This window comes from Tyto alba, unplaced genomic scaffold (assembly GCF_018691265.1).
Source record: "Tyto alba isolate M040663 unplaced genomic scaffold, T.alba_DEE_v4.0 Super-Scaffold_8, whole genome shotgun sequence".
Classification (NCBI taxonomy): Eukaryota; Metazoa; Chordata; class Aves; order Strigiformes; family Tytonidae; genus Tyto; species Tyto alba.
In genome coordinates, this window is record NW_024881329.1 from 16,126,398 (window position 1) to 16,144,194 (window position 17,797).

The window sequence follows — 17,797 nt, forward strand, 5'->3', positions numbered from 1 at the left end:
GAAGAAAATGGTTGTAACCTTCTCAAAACAGTATATTACTTTGGTCAAAATTTAAATTTTTTCAAATGTTCCAATAACCATATATTCCTATAATATTCATATAACTTTCTTCTGGTCACCTGAACAACATGAAGACTTCAGAAAAAAATATCTGCTACCATCACCCTATCCATTTAAATACCCCAATTCCAAAATTCATTTGCTGATCCTCTCACTGAAGGCAAAGGATATTTTTATATTTATTTCGGTGCAAGAAGACACAAAAGTAATGGTTCATTTTCCTCATTCAGAATTACTATTTTGAAGGTCCCAATTTTAAGTTTTCTGAGTTTCCTCATCAAACACTAAGTTAGCAAAAGCCAAAGTCTTCAATACATTGTGAGAACAAGTCCCAAATGAAGAGAGATTGTGGGTTTGCCACTTTTTATTCCTTGAAATCCTGACAATCTGCCATCTTTCAGTCTTCACAACTTTTAAAGGAAAAAACATGCAATGACAGGATGAATACCCTTCAGAAAATAAAAAGCACCTGTTCTAGACACGCAAAAGGAAGCTTCCAGGTTTCTCAGGACTTTCCAGGAAGGGCAGCAGGTAGAAAATGAGTAAGTACATTGCTTGATTATGTAAAATAAAATTAAAATGCTTCTGACACATCTATCTATTCTTCAAGTTTTCAGGTATGCTGAGTGAAGCAGTTCACAACAGAACAGACTGCACACCAATCTATCATACTTAAATGCAATCACAGTCAAACATAACATCAGCTAGTGCCTAAACTACAGAGATGCATTTAATACTCCCCAGTCAGCAATCAACCTTTTCCACATTTCTTCATAATCACAATGAATCGTTTCATTTTAATGCTTTGTTTTCCTTTTCTTATCCCACGGCAGCTTACCATGCTTCTTAAATTAGACGTTTGAAAAAAAAAAAAATTCTCCTCCTCCAGTTTTATTCCTGTGTGTAAATAGAGTGCATTTTTTAATGAAATATAAACTACTGAACATATTTTCTTACCTGTTGCAGTCCACGTGGAGTAGAAGGTGGGATGCACTAAGTGACACGGCAAGCTTATGCCACTGTCCATCTGCCAGACGGTATGGGAACACCTCTGTTCTTGACTTCCCATTAAACCTGTAGTGATATCTAATCTCATCCCGTAGGCCACTGCTCTCCAGTTCAAAATAGCTGTATTTAAAACACAAAGAACAATCAGTTCCATTTTTTTTGTTTATTCGTTGCTTCTGTCACTTCTTTCTTAATTCATAGACTTCTTCAAGCAAACACCACGTGGAAGGTTGCAATCTAAAGAGGTTACTCAGCATGGATTAGCTACTAGTTCATTTTTTAAAAAGGTAGAGAGACAAGACAATACATACAGCACCTTACAAAAAATAGCAATACCAGTTACACAGAAACAGCTCACATTCAAAACATCATTTGATAGTCCTGGAACTGAAGTCCTCTTTTTACCCACAGAACAGGTTCAAATACAAGAAAATGATCCTTATTCTCTTCACCAAAACATTTTATATGAACACAGGAAATGGTAGGAAATGCCAAAATAAGAACTGTACGTATCATTACCAACAAACAAACAAAAAGCCATTAAGGTAAGAATCCACCAGGTAATCATTAAGTTTTTATTTACTATTTGCAAATCCACTTTTTAAAAACTGTTTACTTTTAGGACTGTCCTACATGTAACTGTGCTTAACTCATTTTCTGACTTTTATTGTTAAAGCTGAAATTGTTCAGCTTTGCAAGGGAACAAAACCCCCTGCCTGGATTAGGTGTCTCAACATCTGGCATGAACAGTCAAACAATCACACCCTTCGGACAGTCATCACAGTCACAGGAGAGCTAACGAAGTATGGCTATTAACCAGCTTCATGACAGCAGCAGGAGCCAATTCTTTTTCTAGGATGGATTTAGCCCTTCCAAGTGGAAGCACATTGACAATGTTAATAGTGAAGCCTTCTCTTGGCCCTCAGACCATACAGAGTATTTACAGTGTATCAAATCAAATCTCTCTTTTTCCTGCTAAAATGGAGCCCTGAGTACAGAAACAGGGACATGCTGACCTCCCTTTACAGTAGAAATAACTCTCCAACTAAGTGCAGATATTAGGTTAGTCTCTACTCATATCTATCTCTGGAGTGTCATGTTTCTCTCTACTGGGCAATGCCAATTTAACATGGCAGTTGAAAAATGGGTGCTAGTTTGGGGTAAAAAAAAAAAATATTAACAACAACAAAAACAGTCATGAAATCCACTTTAAAAAAAAAAAATAAATGCAACACAAAATAATAAATATCCAGGTGCTGATTTTCATTTTTGCACAAGTCTTTTACACAGTTTGCTTGTACACAGACCTTAACAGCCAGTATGCACAAGCGTTACATGAGGCGTAATGCCCAACCTATGGGCTATCAAGAATAGCTGTTCCCAGTGAGGTGGAGACTTTTCAGAACATAACTGAAAAAGAGTTCCTTGGGAAGAATTTACTCATGAGATGAAACACTAGCTGAGAACATGTGCAGAAGATCACAACAGACTGCAAACAGGAGCACCAAGGAAATAAATCTCGACCAAAACAGAAATTCAAGCCATCCTCCATCCTGCCAGTGCCTTGCTGTTTCATTGTTCACACAACATATGAGCATTAGGAGGTCACCCAAATCAAAGACTCAAGTGCCAGCCAAAGTAAAAAACACAAGCAGATACAGGCAAAACCAAAACTAAATGAAAGCACAGCAGGCGTAGGAACAACTGAAATACATGCAGTACAGAGTGGAAAAAATGAGAAAGGTTGGTGTTGTGAACCAACTGGAACTGGCCTCTTTCATGCACATAAAGGCAAAAAGAAGGCAGGGAAACAGGAGCTTTCTGAATGGTAGAGCAGAATGTTAATTAACTACTACCACCACCCCCCTCCATCAAAATACCTAAATTAGATTTGTAAGAAATCTGGAGAGAAATTTTTATTATTTTAGTTTGATACTCTGTAACAGCACAGTCAAGATACAGAAGATACTGCTGCTGGTGTTCCAGAGCCAGGAAAGCAGTAGGACGACTGCTGTCAGTGATGTCCTACAAAGTTAAACATTTCATAATTGCCATCTCACATCAGAGCACCGAAGGAAGTCACTGAAGAGACTTTCTTTCCCTCTTTAGATAAATAGCAGTGAGGCAGAAAACTTGAAAAATAATAAGCAAGAGCTACATAACATTCTAGTATCTCTCTCACACACAAAGTATTTCTATAAATATATATATATATTTACATGGTTGATCACATAAGCTTAAAAGCCTGAGAGCAGGACAAGCTCCTGTTGCAGGAAGCACATTGCTTCCTGCAATCATTTTTCATAATCTCCCACAGCCACAGACCTAATCGCTTACCACACAACATTTTGTTTGTTAACAAAAAGGCAACAGTCCAGCCCTGGAAAGGTCAGTCAGATACTCTACTTAATCACATCTATGCTCTATTATTTGAGCAGCATAGAGAATTGCAAAGTACAATGGTTTCTTATCTGACAAGCTTTAGTGTTAATAGTTACTTCAGGACTATAAACAGCTTGTTGCTTCAGCACCGAGTTTGTTATCAATCTCCTGACTAATTTACATCATACAGAAGTGACTAGTTAAAATTCACTGTAATAGCCGGTGCTAACATTTTTATATATGTACACCTAATGCACTAAGTGCCACAGTACTGTAAGAAACACCATGTTTACCTCCTCAGTGACAGGAGAGGAGGATAACAGCAGACAAATTCTGCACCTATTTTTCACCACCCTTCAACAAGTGCAAATCAGCAGCAGTAATGCTGAGACAACCATCAGTCAACAACAGTAAACAAAATCCCAACAGCAGAAACTGGATGGATTAGCCTAACATACATCTATCTCAAGTATTTTTAAAAAAGCAAGGCAATGTAAACCAATGCTCTTGCATTGATTTTCTTTCTTTTGAAGTTGCACAAACTCACACTGACCTCTTGACTACACACACACTTGACCACATTCACAGTTCAGAAGATGTAGTTGTCTTTTCTCTACCAGAATATAATTCATGCACAAATAGCTTTCTCAACAGCAAACAACATTTTTTCTTTTCTCCTCCCACCAGACTCTGGAGGAAAGCCTCTTCAAATCAATGTCGTAAAGGCCATTCACTCCCGGAAATAAATGCACCTGCTCTGTGTTCAAGTTCTAATCTGCAAATTGTGAAATGGAAGACAAACAAGTGGAAAAACAAACTTGGGCAAGAAATCATCAGCCTGTGAGAAAACAATTAGTAAAACCGGAGAATATATGTGGATGACTTTTTTTTTTTTTTTAATATCTATCTCATCTTTGACTTGAAATGCCATTGCACAAGGTTTTATCTACTGAAAACCAAAAGGTAAAAAAATGACAGGAAATTAACAGAAGCTACCATACATGAGGCAAGAAAATGAACTCATCTCTAACAGGTGTATCTTTCTGTAGGGACTTACCACTATTTTGAAAGGAAGAAGAAAACAGAGGAACAGAACAAGTCAGGGTTCCTGAATGTATTGCAGCATCTGGGACTGCATGAATAAATGTGTCACCAGTAGGCAAGTGTGAACTTTCAATGTTGCCATGAGATCCATATCAAGAGCCCAAGGGAGATCCCTGAATATTACAACTAGTGCTGTTTCTGCATCACATCTGCATGAAGCCTGTTTGTCAACTTGCCACTGTAGACAGCCCCCACCGCCCTCCTCAAGACCTTTTCCAAGTAAGAGAGATGCAAGACAGTAACCTGCTTGTCATCTTGTTATCACCAAGTGATGGTTTCTTGCTCTATTTGTTATTTCTCGATGAATTTTTTTTTTTTTTAAACAGATGTGGTCAAAAGTTACGTACATTTTGACAGATGAAATTCTCAGAACACATGTATTAAGGAGCCTCTGCTTATGAAACAGCAATACAATTTGACCTTGGCTGAAATTTTCCCGCTACTAGAATTTCTGTATTTGCTAAGCATGTAAGCCTCTTCTAAGTTCTTTTATACAATTATAAAATGCAAATGTTTTTATAGGTCTGTCTGCAATTTCTCATTCAAATCCTAATGTTTAAGAAGGGGGAAAAAAAGGAAAAACATATTGCTAAATTCAGATTATTTTTATGGTCATTAAAAAAATCAGGATGTTTTAAGATCATGCGATGTGCTTTACAGAACAACAATATTACTCCACAATCAATTCCAGATGCTTTACAATTCTGACAGCTTTTGCAACCCCTATGTACCTCATGCACAGATATTGTTATGAGAGGCTAAAGCCTGACTCGGTAATGTTTAATGCTTGCTTGCCTTTTTTTTTTTTTTTTTTTCTCCTCTCTATTATTCACATAGTGAATATTTAACTGTGCATTTGACAGTTCATTTCACTTCCAGATCAGGAGAAAAAGCTGTGTAAAAGTATACTCTAAGTTGTAAACAGCTGCTGTGGATGTCTTAGTCAAAAAAAAATGGAATAGTCATTATCAAGTTTAAATAAGAGCATGTAAGACACCTGAAGCAGAAAAAGCGAAGTATTTCTATAAGGTGAGTTGCCTTCATCCACCATCTGCATTAAAGAAGCATATTCATCCATTCAGTCTACCACAGCACTGATCTTCATCTGTGACAAACACCACCATGTTCCATTCAAAGGTGTTCTATTCAAAGATTTACTGCTGTTTTGGAAGTGGCCAAAGAAGAAGGCTGGCAGACTCCAAATAAGACATGACCCCAAGAGCAGCTCTGTAATATATGTCCTTCTGAATATCCTTAGTGTATACAGCACTTTTTGTTCTGAGCTTTACAATGCTAACATCACAAGACACTAAAATATCACACAGTGAAGAAAGGGTACCATCTGGTAAGCACAGTACTGATTAAATGCTTCGTAAGAGCTCTAAGAACTAAAACAAAAGTACTTTTTGCATTCAATTGTTTAAATCCTCCCCTTTATCACATTCAAACATAAATAAAACAGAGTTATCTTTCTGGTTTTACAACTTCCATCATCACTGATCAAGCGCCAAATGAAGCCCCACAGCCTCTTTCAAGGAGCAGCACCAGCACTTATAGCAGATGCTCTTAGAGCTACTGAACAGATGTCCCAGGGCAAGACAGCAGGCACAGATGGCATCCCTGCGAATATGTACAAACTTGGGGTTGCCATCCAGTCAAAACACTTGTGCGTCCTCTTAACATTGTGTGGGAGAAGGTCACACAACCACAGGAGTTCAAGGATGGAAGCACCATTCACCTTGCACATGTTGCAGTAACACTACGATGTCAGGTCTCAACTGCTGGGGGAAAAAAAAAAAAAAAAAAAAAAAAAAAAATCACTGCCATAACAAGGATCAAGCTGTTATTCAACAGAAGCTTCTGGAAAGTTCTGTCAGTCTCTTCAATGAAATTTCTTGGTGGTCTCTTTTTTTTTTTATAGCAAAGCAAATTCAAGGAAAGTTCAAAGATCAGCCCATTTGATGCCATCAGCTAGAAGTTCAGGAAGTTTCTGCACAAATTTGCCCATTTGGACATGCTTGTGCATATAACCTTTTCATTTCACAACAACATCGTGCCAAGCAGAAAATCAGAACATTTAATGATAAAAATGGCTTTAGACTATGCTTTAGCATCTTTGCAGAAACACTTCTTGATGTATTCAGAGACAAACAGCCAATGAATCCGCATCCATTATCAAACAGATTTCATGATTTTCAATCTACTGCAATGAAGCACAGATCATTAGACTTCTGGCCTTTCACTGTTCCTTACCACTGATTGAGCCTGTGTGCACAGCGGTACACACAGCACATTGTTATTTCTGTTGTGTTGCCACGAGGCTCAGCCTGGACAGCAACATAAAAGTAACTGAGATCTTGTTCTAATGCCCCCTGGTGAAAAGCAAGGTAGTCCAAGAGCAGGCACTGGGTACAGGATGCTGCAGATCAGCTGGCAGGAACATGCCCAAGACCATTGCCACTGTTGGTGAAGAAAAAAAGAGCAATAAAAAAAAAATTTTGCTCTCAGAGCAAAAGCAGCGCCTCTGGAAACAGAGATGCATCTCTTCAAGTAAAAGTAAACACTCACTTTGCAACTGTCTCCACGGTTCTGTATGGATGCAAAACTAGAACAAGTTACAGCTATCAAGGCAAATATTTCAGTCATTTCCACAGGAATCGTTCTTGTACCCTAGTTACTCCAAAGTGACAGGATAAGATCCCAAGCTCTGAAGCATCACGCATTGTCAAAACACTGGATTTTGAAGAAATGCTCTTACAAGCTCAAGTGTACAGATCTAGTCCTCTGCTACATACGCATACTTACAAACCATACAAAGCTACTTTTTACAGCTAGTTTAAATACAGACAGATTGAAAGGCTTCACAGAAAAACCATACATGGCAAATCGTCACTTCTGTGGCATTAAAGATCTACCACTGCAGCAGAGATGTACTGATACCATCAGAGCTCATGAGCAAAATCAGACTGACATCAGGTAGCACAGAAGGTGTCATGAATAGAAGGAACAATCATCTGTGACAATGAAGGTATCTTGCTGAAAAATCAGATTAACTTTCTGCAAAAGAAAACGCAAAAGCTGAATCCCATATGTTGCACAAAGAGTTCAGCATCGCCTCATGTATTCCAAAAGTATTCCTCCCATACAAGCAAATCCAAAGTAAACCGAAACTTAGTACTAAATTCTTTCAAACCTCTCAAGTAAAATCCTGAAAGTTCAACTTCACTGTGTGTCCTGGGTTGAGTTCCTGTTGGCTACCTAGACAGGATTCTTTCAAATATTTGTATCTTTTCATTTCAAACAAGAGGAACTAAAGCCAGTCAATTAAAATAAAAACACCTGCACTGACATTTTCTATAATAATCATTTTTTCTTTTGTTCTACAAATCTTCTACATGGCAGCTAGGCATACAAGCTGCAAAGCATTTATGATGCTCAAAATATGCATTTGCGTACCTGCAACTAGGCAAAGGTCATCCAAATACAAATTTACTTTATTCTTTGACCATATAAAGAAAAGAAGTAACCCTAACATCTGCCTGCCAGCTAAAACACAGCTGGAGTCAGAGCTGGTACAAAGCAGCTACTCATTTTCATGGCATGTGTTGTAAAGGATTGACCTTACGTATTTTTGTTTCCTTTTCATATGTCTAAAAATCTATCTTCACAGCAGCTGTTACCTGCCTACTATCTGAAAAAGACCTGGTCTCTCTCCTATTCATAGTAAACCCAGTAGGTAGTACCACAGTGCATCTAAAAATAGTACAACATCTTAGCAGGCTTCAGAGCTAGCACAATCAGTAGGACAGAAAAGACTATCATTTCAAGTAAGGTGAAATCATGACTCTTTAGCTGCTACAGCTAAAACAAAAAGGAAAAAAAAATCAAAACAAAACAAATCACCACTGTCCTCATACACATATAGACACAAACACCTACGAGAACTATGACATGCCTACTAAATTTAGCTATCTGCAAGAAGTTGCCAAGTAATGGGAGAAATTTTATTTTATTCCCTCACAAAAAGCAGAGGTTGATCTCGTAGTAAGGGATGCAGTCTAGTGTAACCACACCTGGAAGAGACGACCTCACTCTTCTGCCTGCTTATTCCTACCTCATCCTGTCCTGGGTTGAGTGAGTGGTGGGGGTTTTTTTGGTGACAGGGGAAGGGGCTATAGAAGCGGTATCAGATTTAGCCACTTGGTTGTAATAAAGCACGTCAACCAAATGAACTAATCTGACAAAAGAAAAGAATCATTTCTTTACATATTACCACTCCAAAACCAAGTCATTTGGTATTCACGGTATCACTGTAACTAGCAAGGAACGCAATCCACAGTTACACTCTGAAATAGTCCTTGAAGGGTGCATCACCCACAACCCTTGACCAAAGGTTAGTTTCCCCAGTGCACCGGTAGAACATTTGTAGCCCACAAAGCATTTGTATCTGAGGACTTTCGGAATGGGGGCTGTCAATTTTTAAGGCTAACCTGAGACTCTGAGCTGATATTAGCTCAGGGATCATTGTGGGTAAGCAGAATCCTGGAGTCGCCAGTGTGACCAGAGAGTCCCTGGCAGATCTGTAACCAAAACAGAGCATAGCCCCTGTCCAGACCCTCCCTCCCTCATGCTCATCACTGCAGCAAGAACTCAGCTCAGGGGATCCACAAATCCACAATCTCTAAATACCAGGTTTTAATAAAACAAAAGAGGATAACATAGCCTTTTAAACTAATGAGCTCTGCCACTCGAGTCAAACTACAATATTTGAAAACAAATTACTCTAATTTCTGTGTCCTTACAAGAAAGGTTCTTCTCTCTGATCATGATCTCAAATTTAGCAGCTTTTCCACGATTTCTTAGGTTATGACAAATTCCACACATTCGTGCTGGATTCCCAGTGACATATCTTTTCTATTCCACTCTCTCAAGGCTCAGCCACACATCTGCTCCCAGTTCTTCTCTGGACACCCTCAGAGCTCCTCCTTCCCCTGTTTCCCTCCTCACTGTTACCCAAGGGCTGACAGCTTTCCACAGCCAGCAGTCATTGAGGCAGGCACTGCTACGTTCCTCCCTTTCAGGAGGCAGTACCTAGGGCACGCAAGGCACACAGGCATCCTTACTAAACTGCAAACAAAACCCAAAAACCAGACACATCATCCATCCTAAAGGCCTACCAAACAAATGACGATTTATGAATAATATGTTGCAAACGTCTAACCATCTTATTAACTAGGAAAGTTGCACTCTTAATGAGGAGTCCAAATTCAGCAGACACAGATTTCAGAAAGTTGTTTTCAGTATAAGTTTAAGACATTTTGGTACTTTGCCTCAATCAGAGGGTCATAAACGAAGCAAACAGAATAACTCAGCATGTTGGAGAAGACTCCTAAGGGACCCACACATCCTGCTGTGGCTGACCACAACATTTCTGCACTATCCAAATTCAGTTTTAAAGAGTTTCAAAATGTCAGCCATTCTGCTCCAATTGCCAACAAGGTCCAATAAATGTGCTTCAACAGCTGGTTATCAGCAACATGTTAATGCTTCAGAGAAACAACAATTGTCAGTCTACTGTACATAAAACACCTGCTCTCAGCAGGGAGCCGCAAGATGGAAGGTAGCTCCTCAAGCTCCTCTTTCACAACACTTAAATCAGTGGAAGATGTATAGAATATAACAGTTCTTCCTCACTTTTCTCTTTTGCATACTTTAACCCCAAGCACAGAAACAGGTGAGCCCAATTCTATTTGCATCTTTAAAGAACTTTTGAAAAGGAAAAAAAAAAAAAAAAAAAAAGAAAAAAAATTCTGGAAGTATCAAAGCTCACTTGCTTGTTCCACTATGAAAAAAAAAAGTGTGTAGATGCCTCACATACTTCACATCGCTTCATTCAGATGGACAGACATAAGGCTAGATCTTTATATTCTCTGTACAGCTTTCCAGTTTAGCAATTTTACATCTAAATAATAATGAAGATGGGACCTTTAGTGTAAAAGAAAAAGGTTAATGAATATATTTGCAGTTTTTCCTTCCCTTTTTGAATACTGGACATATTGGAATCCAATATAGAATCATAGAATATTTTGGGCTGGAAGGGACCCTAAAGATCATCCAGTTCCAATCCCCCTGCCATGGGCAGGGCCCCCTTCCCCCAGCCCAGGGTGCTCCCAGCCCCGTCCAACCCGGCCTTGAACCCTTCCAGGGAGGGGGCAGCCACAGCTGCTCTGGGCACCCTGGGCCAGCGCCTCACCACCCGCACAGTAAATAACTTCTTCCTTACATCTAATCTAAATTTACCATCTTTCAATTTAAAACCATTCTATGATATTATGGCCTAGTAGCCTTCCAACTGTTATTTGTGAACATACAGCTTTCTATCTACTCCTCAACAGTCTCAGAAGCTGTCCATGATGTCACTGGTGGAAAGTATTCAACAGTGTACTAGAGTCCCATGCCTGTTTCCCCTCCTCAACCAAAACTGACTTGCTAAAAATAAAGATCTTTCACTAGGAACCTGACACATTTACCAAAATCTCCCTGAATATTTATATCAACACAGCTTTCCGTTACGTTGTGAAGGGCCAAATTATCCACTTGAGAAAACCATTTCACCATAGCAGTACAATTAGCTTACAAGTTTCCAAATATTTGGCATGGCATAAATTCTCTGAAGTTCAAGTCCTACACATAGGTTATAAGCATAAAAGAAAAAAAAAAAAAAAAAAAAGGAAAAAATATCTCAGAAACCTAGGAATAGTTTTTAGTGCTCCCTGTAAGAGAATCTTAGAGACATTAATCTTATGACTCGCTTCCTAGTTCTATCATGGTGACATCTCCCATTTCAAAACATTCTTCAGAAAGAATGACACCACATGGATAGAAAGTTAGTACTAATAAACATGAAGCAAACAAAGAAGACAGACATCACACACACAAACACGCACACAAAATAGTAGGGATGAATAAGCAACCTGGCATATCACAAAACAGTTGTTCATCCTGCCGCTTTAGTAACCAGTAAGAGCAACAAAAGCAAAGATTTCCTTGGGAAGGCAAGGAGGGGCACGGGAGGCAGGAACAAAACAAGACTCAGGGACCTTGAAAAATGCACATAAGAGACCTTGAGGAGAAGGTCAATAAGGGTATTATCCTTTCTTATGAATAATTCATGGATAATGGCTCCTCTGCTTATTAGTTCAGTTTTGCATATTCTGCATTACAATGCCCAATTTCTCTGCTTTCCACAAAAATAAAATGTTTCTTTAGAGGGCAGTTTGTTACAGAGCCAGTAACTACCAAACAGGTTACTTTCAAAAAGTCAAAAGGAATTTTGGCTCATGAAAGATCAGAAAACCTGATCCAGTTATTACTTTCCCCCGTCATGACCAGATGACAGCCTGGTGGCCAGCTGCTGATTATGTGTAACATACTGTCAAGATTGTGTTTCCTCTTAATTCCTTTCAGGTAAGTACCAGAGTCCCAGGTGACGTGTACCTGTGCTACTCATCTGTTCTGAGGAGGTTCAGATTTTTACATTAGCAGGTAAGTTATTCTGGACTCAATACTTCTTGATACCTTAGGCCTACCTTCCCTGGCCAGAAGTAGTGGTTCAATGGGGGCTGCCTGCAAAAAAATCCCCAGCAACTAAAAGGTCATTAATGAAATTTTAGGCATTAAGTGATATGAAAATGTTATAAGCTGGTCAGTGGGGTGATCACTCAACGAAAGAATGCTCACCAGTCTTTTCCAGATGCCTTACCCATTGTTTCCAAGCACCAAAACACTTAGAATACCTTCAAAACACACAAACACTTTCCTATGCCACTCACTAAGTCATTACTTTTATAGACAAAGTACAGGAAGAGTTTATGACTATTTTGGGGGAGGGAGGGGGTGGGAGGGGAGCAGAGAGGACACAATTTTCACAACAAGAAAATAAAATATTACAGCAGTCAGTTGCTTTTAAATTGTGCCCTAGACAAGTCAGGAAACCACATTCAGCTCCTCTGGTGAAAGCCAGTATTTCAAAGAAGGTTAGTTCAGCTACCGGAATATCCTTGACAGATTTCTCCAGATACTCATCTTGACCAGCAGTGGGAAGGAACCATCAATAATACCTCCAACCTAGCGAGTGAACACCACAAAGGCAATGCTAATTTATGTTCTTGGGCTTTGGACCATGCAAGGCTATAGCAGGTGAAGAACAGGCAGACAACTTTGGATGAAATCGCACTAAATCACTGTTGAAATAAGAATTCATTATGGGTGGGATTTTAAATATCTTGGTGGCCTGTTCTAAGTGTCTCGATAGTCTGAAGAGTCAAAGGTTATGAGCAAAAATAGCTCTCAAAGGTATTCTAGAAAAAAATAACATAATTCTCCAATAAAGACAATAGTTTCCACCTTCTGCATCCCCAAGTGATATATTTGTCCATCCTGTATTACATTGTTATCTATAATTTAGAAAAAAAAAATATAATCTTCTGGTTTACCACTGTATACCAGATAACTATGTACACAGTCTGCACATAGTATGAGAGTGTTCAATTAGACTTAATCTGTGTTCATTAAGCTTTCCATTTTCCAAGCTGTATTTTAATACATTTGGATCATGAAAACTAGTCTTTATCATCATCAAGCTGATTCAACAAAATAAAATATTAACAAAGATACATGTATCATTGTAGTATAAATCCTGTCCATCAAATGATGATACAAATTAACAGCAAATCTCTAATTGTTGCAACATATCCATTGATTATAACAAAACATCATATCTGAATTACTGAGTTCAAGAAAAGTTGTATTCATCTTATTTTAATACCTTTAGTTTCAGAGTTCCATGTTATTCATGGAAAATAAAACCCTGATAAAACTATATTACTACCTTATGGCAATCATATCCACTACATACATCATGCAAATCTGCCTTCTGAACTAGGTATGCTGATATATTTAACTTGGAATATATACATATGTGTGTTTGTATGTATACACACCTTTCTGTTGCTTGGAACACAACCTATTTGTCAACTATGAAATTTATGTACAACAAAAATCTCCCACAAATATATGAACTCTTGTACCAAGAGCTAACACATCTTCCTTGATTCAGGTGTTTTTGGCCTCCTGCATGTTCTGAAGACTCAAACATTTAACTTTGCCACTTTTGGTATGCTGATAAGTTAAAAAAACTTTACATCCTTAACTACAGTATCTCCTATATTGTGCATAAGGGAGAAGTTCTTGGCTTTCCCATAGTGAAAAAATATACTGGTTAGTTAATAAAGATACACTTATACTTGTTCCCATGCTGAAACATAATGATGTTTCTTACTATTCTCTTCATATTGTCTGTTTTCATACACATATGGAAGTTTGAAAAAAAGCTTGACAAAAAAATCTGGATGGCACCAGAACAAAATCATTATAATAATCGAAAGCTTACTAGGAGCAACAATTTTAAAAAGGCTCCCCCACTGTCAAAGGCCTGCACCCATTTCAGTTAAACATGCAAAGCTGAAGACTGGAGTGACCGGAGCAGTTAGAGTAACATAAAAAAAATATCAATCTAGAAGTTGTGCTATTACATCAATCATAATGTCAGCAGGGTCCTCTACAAACCTTTGCTCCCTACTCCTCATCAATGTTGAAAAGTATTTTCTCCATTGTTACAATCCTTATCAAGGATAAGGATACTGCACAATCCTTGTCAAGGTCCAAGTATTAACTTATGAAACTAGAGAAACAAACAGTGAGTCTGGTTTAAGTGATACACAATAAGTTTGGAAAAGAAGGCTAATTGCAGCAATCCATCTGACATTCAGAATGGAACAGAAACCATTGGCAGCACTGGACATGCCTGTTTCGACTTTTACATAGAATTACACAGACTGAAACTACATTGATTACTACACAGAACTACAAAGGTTTAAGTGAGACCAGCACCCAATCCTTCAGCTAGGTATATTTTTAAACAGATGTCTACTATTTTGAAATACTAGAGATAACCTCAGTGACAAGAGGGAGATCAGCAGCGCATTTTGTTTTATTAAGATTACTCTTCAAGAGCACATTTCTCTATGAGCCTCTGTCTCTGCCCACCAAGATAGAGGAGTTAAGTAGCTAAATTCAGAAGATGCCATATGAAAAAATCCACGTGCTTTCCATAATCATCATTGCTTGTCTAGTTTGACCTTGGATTTTTCCAAGTGCACACATGTATCCCTACATGTGACAGTGTACCTCTGTTGATGGCTCTCCTGAACGTCCTCCTCCTCAAATTAAAAAAAGAAAAAAAAAAAAAGATGCATTAACATGGCAACTTGATCATGTTAATCATCACTTCAAAGAGGTGCAATGGCCTGGAAAAGCTTGGAGAAATTAAAAAGTAATGACAAAAGGAATGATAGAGCAAGAGAAGGAAAACGGGAAGAGTTGGAGGGAAGGATCTTTATGTAATGTAAAACAGTACTATATATTGAGACAATAGCCTGGAAAATTAAAGAAAGAATAAAGTAAAGAGACCAATAAGAAAGTAAAGGTGACAGAAAAGTATGATGATTGACTAAGGAAGTAGCAGAATTCTCCTCTTAGATGTCCCTGTCCTCACATCTCTGCTGTTGCACTGGCAAAAGCCATCATGCACGATTTAGTCTTAATAAGGCCACTGCCTTCTCCTTCATATACTTTCTCAACAAAAGGTAAGAATTTGGGCTAATATTTGTGTATCATGTATATGACTAACAAAATTAAAAACCAATAGGATTTCTTTTTTCTGAAAGAAATGCTGCAGAATGACTAGTATTAGCCTTGCAATGGGAGCAACCAAAAGAACATCCTATTATTTGTATTTCAAGAGAAAGTCAGACTAAATACAGAAGTCCTTTAGGCGCTAAGAAATTATGAAAAAAGCATTCAAAGAGTTACAAGGAGAGGACTATGTGACACAACATATACTATGAAGCTTCAAAACATCATTGGAATTGTATTATGGGCCATAATACAAGGTACACTATTTTTTTTTTAACAAACTCATATCTGATACTCTCATAGCTAAAAAGAGAGACCCCTTTTTCCCCTCCTACACTGACAACAAAAAAAGAAAAAAAACAAGATGCACACATGAAACAAGAATATGCTGTATTTATGCCAAGAAAAACACACACACATCACCATACAGAAACAGAAGTAGCTTAATTGCTTAATAGCTTAATTGTTGAATCTCAAAAAAAGAAAACTTTATTTTAAAATGTTATAAAACACAGCGAAGCAGGAAACATGTGAGTTCAACTTTCAGGAAAAAGCAAACTCCAAAGTGCATATGATAAACTAGTAAGGGAAATTGCATTACAAGGTTTGTAACTTCCGAAGCGCATTGCATCTGTACTATGTTGGATCTTTCCATTTAAGTTATTTCACGGACTAGGATACATCAATAATGCATTCCTCCTATAGCAAAAAACAACTAGCAAAAAGTAGCAAATTGCAAACTATGAAGAAAAGCTTTAACTTACATGTCAGATTTTACATCTGCCGTTTCAACACATTGACAAAATGGACAACTGAGGACTCAGTATCTTTCATGTTGCTACTGCCACAAAACAGAAACAATTTCTTCTTACCTGTGTTCTAACTCTCGGATGGACAGTATAACTCCTGAAGTCGATGCCTTCTGTTGCAGAGTGGCCAGAAACGTGAACTCACTTTTATTCCGGAAGAGCTGAATTAACTTCTCACTCACATGGGGCGCTGCATGGATTTCTCTTTCTACATCTAAGATTTTTATTTTTAAAATAAGAAGAGAAAAACAACAGTCCAGTAAAAAATGCTAAATCAGAAAGATTCAGATTACATATTTCATTTTCCCCATCAATATTTTTCATTTCTGTGAGTCATCTACCATGCTTCACCATTGCATTTGTTCAACGAAAAAAACCCAAATGCCATCTCTGTCAGCATGCCCACTTGTCACTTTGACAAGTTCACAACTGGTCAGCTACTGATTTTCTGACAGAATTTTTAACAGGATGCTGAGCCATTTGTGTCTGCTGTGAGCAGATTAAGTTGCTGTAAATAAGGTGTGCTGCAGTCAGATAAATAGGCTCCTAAATTCTGAGAAATCTCAGGCACTGCCTCTCCTAACACAATTCACCAAGCTCCAATTTCAGTTTTTACCACTGACTCTCTTACCACCTCTCCATCGTACATCAGAGGAAACCTGTCCTTGCACTGTGTAAGGCAGAGATGTATTATTGCTAATAATGCTATACGGCTGTGCTTCTGCCCGAGAAATAAATACAAGACACGCTTACAATCCACTACCGTTTCAGGGATTTCTCAGTTTAAACAAGCAAAGCGTGACAGCTTATGCAATATTTATTAAACTACAGTCTGACCAGGCAGATCCGGAAATATTTCAGTCTCACTAATCCTGCTGATGTCCAAGCAGCAGCATGCCTTCTCATATTTGATCTTCTAAGATTCAAATGAGCCGTCTCCCACAACATTCATTTTTATCTCAGCCTTTTATTCGCAATATATCATCACTATGGAAGACGATTAACAATAAAAGGGAGAAATCACGGCATTTCACCTTCCTACCCCTTGCCATGTCTCTCATGCTGGGCCTTTGTCACACATTCGCAAGACCTGTGTCACTTGTGGTTCCTGGATGTCACAACCAATTAGAAGCCCGGTGTGCTTCTTTTCAAAAGGTTTACTTTAAAGCCAGAAATGCCGGTACAAATTCTCAGCTGGTAGAAAACCATATAACTCTACTGAATCCTGAGAATCTGGCCCAGCATGAATGCTGTAACACACAAAGAAGTGATGAGATTTACAATTCAGAATTTCACTGCAGGAAGGAAAAAAAAACCACTGTCATTAAATGAGACTTTGCAGACAGAAAGAGGAGAGACTGGTTAGAAAAACAACCTGAAACTCAAAAACGCAACTGAGGGAATGCCATGGACTGAAACCAAACTCTAAGGAAAAAGTATTCAAGCATGTTTTGTAATTGGGTGTCTCAATTTTTCCTGTGCAGCTTAAAGCCGTCCAAATCAGCCTACACACTCAGAATCCATAACACACTTGCACTCTGAAAAGCTCACCTCTGAAAAGTACTGCAAATTAGACATCATCAAACAGCAAAAAACACTAGTCACCACTTAAAAATCTGTGCCAGAGGCTCAAATTCACCTGATAAACAAATATAATGCCCACTTTACAGCATCAAACT

At 38.2% G+C, this 17,797-nt stretch overlaps 1 protein-coding gene across 2 annotated transcripts in view; it reads right to left on the reverse strand.

Annotated features, from left to right (window-relative positions):
- NELL1 (neural EGFL like 1) overlaps positions 1–17,797 on the reverse strand; it is a 296,981-nt gene that overhangs the window by 255,279 nt on the left and 23,905 nt on the right. For both annotated transcript variants that reach the window (XM_042785467.1, XM_042785466.1), the window contains exons 3-4: positions 16,182–16,332; positions 1,018–1,188 (exon numbers count right to left, since the gene is read on the reverse strand). In XM_042785467.1, coding sequence (XP_042641401.1) covers positions 1,018–1,188; positions 16,182–16,332 — 322 coding nt within the window. The remainder of the gene's footprint in view (positions 1–1,017; positions 1,189–16,181; positions 16,333–17,797) is intronic.